The following is a 6,834-nucleotide window of genomic DNA, read 5'->3' as shown; positions in this document are numbered from 1 at the left end:
AAATTCACTCAACCTGCTCTTTCACTCAAGCAAATACAACGTTGATTTTCTCGTTGAAACATTACACTTAAATTCTCTCGATAACTTCTCAATAATTGTAAATAGGTTCACTCTGTTTAGATGTTGTATATAATTTTACTTCATGCGAGTGTCTATTTATTATGTGACGTGTTTGATATACAATAAAGATTTTATTTTACCATCTCCAACTCAATCATTTGGTAACAGTCCACTTTTAAGTAATTGCCAAAAATCTCAACACCCAGATTTTTGAACATTTGGTCCTTCGAGCCGGATGGTTGAGTTGGAATAATCATTCATTCATATCACATTCATCTCAAAAAGGTCATGTCTCAAAAGTCGGGAAGATCTTCTCCATCTCCAAAAGAGGATGACGCTCAACTCCAGGTCCCTCCTACTCGATCATCCAGATCTTCCACATCTTCGCAGCCTGATGTGGGACCTCAAACTCGCTCGGCTGGTCTTCCCACCAACCTCAAATTGAAAGTCGCTACTCAAATGAGTAGACTACAACTCATGAAGGACATCTTCTCCAAGCTTTCCAACGTCTCAACATGGACTGTGCAAGACTTGTCCCACACTCAAGAACAGCTGCAAGACCTTCATAAGAACTTCTCAAAGACTCACTCGTATTTTGAGTCAGCGTGGCCTGAGTCTTGTCTCGACCACGAATACTTCGCATCCTCAGTCTTCTTCGAGGAATACTCTCTATTCCAATCAGCCATATCGAAATTAATCCAACTCAATATGTCACTCAATCCTGTGGATTCACAGCCATCCACTTCTGCTCAAGCCCCTCAGTCTTCTCAAACTCGTCCTCGATTGCCTGACATCTCAATTCCCACCTTCTCAGGCGACTTCTCAAAATGGCCTGCATTCCGAGACCTTTTTCAATCACTCGTGATCAATAGCACCTCAATTTCTGACATTGAAAGGTTACATTACCTTCGAACATGTCTCTCTCAAGAACCTCTCGACACCATCTCTAGTCTTCCCTTAACGGAAGTCTCGTTCCCCATAGCTTGGAAGAAGCTTATGGATAAATATGAAAATAAAAGGCTGCTCCTCTCTTCTCAATACTCAAAACTTCTCTCCTTCTCATTGGCGAATCAGAAAAATTCTACCGCCTCATCTCTTCGTCAATTTATTGACAGCATCGTCAATCCTCTCCAAAGTTTGAAAGCTCTAGGTGAAGATCTAGAGCAGAACAATAATCTTTTGGTGTTTCATATCATCAACCGTATGGATCACGCCTCTCGAACACATTGGGAAACTCTCATCTCCTCTAATAACGAATTTCCCTCCTTCGCTCAGTTGATGGAGTTCCTCCAATCTCGCTCCAGAGCTCTAGAATGGACTGAGTCCAACCAGAGACAGTCACCTCAAGAATCATCTCGCTCTCGCACAACAGTGCATACAATTTCTCAAAAGGCTACAGCTCAAACTAAACCTTCTCCATCACTCACCTCAAGCAAACCGGCCTCCTCGAACACTCCAATCTCAAAAGTCTCTTCTATGCCCAACTACACCTGCGATGATTGTGGACACGACCACTTTATTGCAGATTGCCCTCGCTTCTCCAAACGCTCACCTCAAGAAAAAGCTGATGTAGTATTACATCGCATCCTCTGCTCCAACTGCCTCGGTAGACATCATCGCCACTCTTGCAGAACGACAAAGATCTGCAAAATCTGTGGAAGTCGTCATCACACTCTTTTACATGATGCTCCTCTCAGCAGTAAACCACACTGCAAAGGTAATACTACATCAGAGTTCCACCGGTACCCCCTCGAGTGCTTCCACAATACGCTCTCACATCTCAAAAATCTGCTCAAAGGGAGGTGAGTTCTAGCAACTCAGCTCTAAAGCCTTCAAAATAGTTCGAAGAAACGTTGAATTATTTTTCTTCAGCTACCTCAACCACGACTCAACACTCTCCTCGCCACTGCCATCGCCCATCTCATCACCTCAACAGGATCACACACGGTTCGACTACTCATCGACAGTGGATCCGAGCTGACCTTCATCTCTCAAGATCTAGCCAGAAAACTCAACATCTCTAGAAGGAAGTCGCATGTTGTAATTGTGGGAATTCATGGAAAGACTTCTAAGACACAAGGATCTCTCGCCCTCACTCTCAAGTCGACGTATGACCATCAAACCATAAATATTGATGCTCACCTTCTCTCATCATCTTTCTCTAATTTGCCTTCCTTCTATACATGTTTTCAGCAATCTCTACATCTCCAGCATCTCAAGTTAGCTGATCCAGAATACCACATCTCAAGAGCCATCGACATCATTTTGGGTGCTGATGTATATGGCTCAGTTGTTCTTCCTCAGATGAAAAAAGGCCCTCCATCATCTCCAATCGCGCAACTCTCAATCTTCGGCTGGCTAATCCTAGGACCTGTGTGTCAAGAACAGGAACGCCTTCCAATTCAATCTCCAATGTTTCACACCATCTCACAACAGTCACATACGGAACTAGATCAGCTCAATTTTTGGCAATCAGAGTTCTTCTCCAACTTCTCAAGATGAGGGTCACAACTTTCCACTAGCCATTCCTCCATCAACTTCTCGAAATTGCCAAACAACTCCAGAACCTTTGCATGGCGGCCGGCCTTCCGCTAGCAAAATGGCAGTCAAACGTCTCAAGTCTCTCACACGTCGTTCAAGAGGAAGAATCAACACCCACTCCAATCTCATTCAATGAAGGTTCTCACTCAACTAAAGTGTTAGGTCTAATCTGGTACCCTCAAGAAGACTATTTCACTTTTAAAGTCAGCTCCAATCTATCTGGGTCTTTGATCACCAAGCGATCAGTTCTATCTCATATTGCTAAAATATTTGATCCACTCGGTTTAGTCTCCCCTGTTACGATTAGGGCTAAAATATTGTTGCAGGAATTATGGCTCCGAAAGTTATCATGGGACGAACCTCTACCTCAACTACTCCAACAGAAATGGTACGACATCAGTGAAGATCTCTCCAGGCTGGCCAGCATCACAATTCCAAGATGGATTAACACTCAAGAGGGTTCTTTCATTCAACTCCACGGCTTCTCTGATGCATCTCAACTCGCCATTTCAGCCGTTCTCTACCTTCTCGTTCGAACTCCGTCCAAGGAATGCAAAGTTACAATGCTTTGCTCCAAAACCAAAGTATCGCCTTTAAAACCACTCACAATCCCGAGACTCGAATTATCAGCTGCTCTTCTTCTCTTTCGACTCGTTAATTATGCGCATAATGTTTTAGCTCTCAACATTCACTCAACCACTCTATGGACGGACTCCTCAATCACTCTAGCTTGGATCAACACTCACCCTTCACGTTGGAAGGACTTTGTACGGAACAGAGTTGCAACAATCCAAGATCTAACTCCAAGGGCCCATTGGAGGTATATTTCCGGCAAAGACAATCCTGCCGACTGTGCATCACGAGGGTTAACTTCATCTCAACTTCGCAACCACTCGCTATGGTGGACGGGACCATCATGGCTTTCCAAGTCAGAAGATTCATGGCCAAATCGTCAGCCGGCACCGACAACCGACCATGAATCAGAAGCAAGACCAGCCATCTCCATACTCACCTCCACTACGTCAGACTACTCATGGGATCTCATCTACAGGTATTCCAGTTTGGATAAATTGTTAAGAATTACCTCTCTTTGTTCAAAGATTCTCGCACGACTCCAACGCAAGCTGGATCCAGCACACCTCACACACCTGACTTCAACTGACTTGGAAGCATCTCGAAGGCAACTCAAAAAGTCTACTTTCCACATGAACTCAAAGCTCTTCTATCACAGACTCCACTTCTCTCTTCACATGTATTCAGTAGACTCACTCGACAACTCGACAACAATGGTGTAATTCGTGTAGGCGGACGAATTTCCCATTCTCAGCTCGACCCAGATAGCAAGCATCCAATTATTCTTCCTCAACACTCTCAATTTACTTCTTTGGTTATAGATGAAACTCACCAAACAACTCTACATGTACAAGGCACTGTGGCACCGCTCTCAACAACTCATGGCACAACTACCCACATCTCAAGTGCAGCCATCTCATCCATTCCTCCACACTCTGAGGATTGAAAGCAGTCTTCTCGCTCCAGTTATGGGTGGATTGAGTAGCTCAGACACTGGAGTGATGGATTGCCTCAACTTCCTCACAATGGATAATTTACGAAGACCTACTCGATTATAATCAACTACATTAATTATGGCGGCCGGAATGTTAAAAATTGGAGTAATTTTTAACCCAACTCTATCAGCTGGATGCACATCTCTATCATCTCAGTGACTGCGTTTATCGTTACATGCTTCTGTGAACGTAACCTTAAAATCGCTGTCAATCAGCTGTTAAAAAAAAACCGGTGGAACCTGTTGAATCTGCTCAATTTATTTCATTCTCTTTAGATTCTTCGTTCGCTCAAGTGAATTGGAACTTGGTGTGAATTATTATCGAGGTTTTAGTGCACTCTTATTCTACATTTATTCCACTCAAATTATAATAATATTAATTCAGAATTATTATAGGATTAACATCTCAAAAAGGTACAGTACTTTTTTCACTCAACAAAAAATGTAATCATTTTTTGCATGTGTCACGTTAGAATATCATTCTACATAATTTTCCTCTCAACATTCACTCCATCGCTATGCATTTTCTCACAATTACATTTGCAATATTCTGCTCTACATCTCTCTATCATGTTTGCATGTATATTTTCTCAATTTTCTCCAAATCTCTCAATCAACCACGTGCTCAATGTACCTAACTGCTTCAACCTCCTCAAAATGCATCGATATTTCATTCACTGTGAATCACATCACCTCGACAATCACTCACATTTTAATTTCTCTAATTTTAGCACCAAGTTCACATTTCACACCACTCTATTAGAAGCTTAGATACTTGTATTCACTCTCATTTTGTATACATGTCACCTCGGATTAACTTAACACCTCTTACGATCAGACTTCTCAGGCCTCTTAAGTTTCAGGTACCTCTACGCTCAAGTTGGACACTTCGAAGGCTTCTCATAGACCAGATCGAGATCCATCTCACTACACTCAGAACTCTGAATAATGGAACACACTCTATCAACTCTATTGGACAGACTGGTTTGTGATAATGCTCGAGGAGGTCCAATCTGATTTCAACTCAATAAGTATAATTTATTATACACTTTTGCATGTCTCTATTACCTGAAACTTATGATACCTTATTTATTTTCTCTAACGTTGTGAACTGCTCGTCTTGTTTCATCTCAATTATGAATACTATTCATTAATTCTTTCTAAGTTTACAATATTTCATTTCTCTACATTGCATTTGTAACACAACTCACCTCAATTTATGTACTCTCATACAACACCTTCTGCTTTTCTAATAGATTTGCTATTCCTGTAAGCGTTGGTAATCATCTCTCTACATTACATTTGTAACACAACTCACCTCAATTTATGTACTCTCATAAAACACCTTCTGCTTTTCTAATAGATTTGCTATTCCTGTAAGCGTTGGTAATCATCTCTCTCTCATTCTGTCTCATTACACCTGTCTCACTACATTACATATCTCTAACTTCTCAAGTTGTCACTGCAACCTTCTGTTTTTCTGATAGCGAGACAGTTTATGAAATCGTAAACTCTATCACTGTAAACGTTGTGCTTGCATGATAACACTCACATCAATTCATAACTATCAAGCTCAGTTATTATGCAACTCAAAATACATAAACAAGTTTTGATGTAAATCTATCTCCATTCTCTCAATTCTTATCAACCACATAATAATTGATCTTGTTACTTGATACATGAAATTCACTCAACCTGCTCTTTCACTCAAGCAAATACAACGTTGATTTTCTCGTTGAAACATTACACTTAAATTCTCTCGATAACTTCTCAATAATTGTAAATAGGTTCACTCTGTTTAGATGTTGTATATAATTTTACTTCATGCGAGTGTCTATTTATTATGTGACGTGTTTGATATACAATAAAGATTTTATTTTACCATCTCCAACTCAATCATTTGGTAACAGTCCACTTTTAAGTAATTGCCAAAAATCTCAACACCCAGATTTTTGAACAGAACGGATAAGTTAAAACCATCTGATAAGTCTTTATACTTTTACAATGGAACTAGAGTTCAACCTTTAGGCATATTACCATTAAATGTAAAGTATAAAAATGTTGTAAATAGTATAAATTTTTACATTATGAAAGACGGTGGTGCACCAATTTTGGGTAAAGATTTCATGAATATGTATAATATTGGTTTTTCTAATTTACAATTTATCAATGAAGATGTTGATAGCAAGACTAAATATTTAATTGCCGAATTTCATGAAGTTTTTTCTGAAGGTTTAGGAAAATTTAATAAAGGAAATATCAATCTAAAATCAAAGGACACTTCAGTTACGCCAAAATTTTTTAGAGCTCGTCCTATTCCATATGCTCTACAAGAACCTGTTGAAAATGAAATTAATCGTCTGCTTTCTCTAGGCATCATCTCTCCTGTGGATTATTGTAGATGGGGAACTCCAGTAGTACCTGTGTTAAAGAAAAATGGGTCTGTGAGGCTATGTGGCGACTACAAGGTTACCATTAACCCTTGTATTGAAGTCGACCAATACCCCCTTCCACGCATTGAGGATTTGTTTAGACGTCTGCAAGGAGGATCTCAGTTTTCGAAGATGGACCTCTCTGATGCATATCAACAAATCTGCCTAGATGGAGAATCGAAAGAACTTACCACGATTGTAACACATAAGGGTTTGATCAAATATAATAGACTG

At 40.2% G+C, this 6,834-nt stretch overlaps 1 protein-coding gene across 3 annotated transcripts; it reads left to right on the top strand.

Moving 5' to 3' along the window:
• Nucleotides 1-201: 201 nt before the first annotated feature.
• On the top strand, nucleotides 202-4,613 carry LOC123310149. Of its 3 annotated transcripts, none has more exons than XR_006537336.1 (3): nucleotides 202-1,862; nucleotides 1,933-3,652; nucleotides 3,996-4,613. XR_006537336.1 is itself a non-coding variant. In XM_044893554.1 (2 exons), exons 1-2 carry the CDS (start codon nucleotides 349-351, stop codon nucleotides 2,039-2,041), a joined length of 1,623 nt encoding a protein of 540 aa, XP_044749489.1. In that variant the 5' UTR covers nucleotides 202-348; the 3' UTR covers nucleotides 2,042-3,688. The 3 variants fall into 3 exon arrangements, 1 of the variants encoding a protein (XP_044749489.1); XR_006537337.1 differs by lacking the exon at nucleotides 3,996-4,613 and adding an exon at nucleotides 3,702-3,810; XM_044893554.1 differs by lacking the exon at nucleotides 3,996-4,613 and having other exon boundaries at nucleotides 1,933-3,688.
• The last annotated feature ends 2,221 nt before the right edge of the window (nucleotides 4,614-6,834 follow it).

Source organism: Coccinella septempunctata, chromosome 3 (genome assembly GCF_907165205.1).
Source record: "Coccinella septempunctata chromosome 3, icCocSept1.1, whole genome shotgun sequence".
NCBI lineage: Eukaryota > Metazoa > Arthropoda > Insecta > Coleoptera > Coccinellidae > Coccinella > Coccinella septempunctata.
The sequence above is the reverse complement of the archived record's forward strand: the minus strand, read 5'-3'. Positions and strand labels throughout refer to the sequence as shown.

Coding starts and splice junctions, on each gene's coding strand:
- LOC123310149 (XM_044893554.1), top strand. CDS start 349: ATGTCTCAAAAGTCGGGAAGATCTTCTCCATCTCCAAAAGAGGATGAC. Junction 1,863..1,932: donor AAAAATCTGCTCAAAGGGAG/GTGAGTTCTAGC, acceptor ATTTTTCTTCAG/CTACCTCAACCACGACTCAA.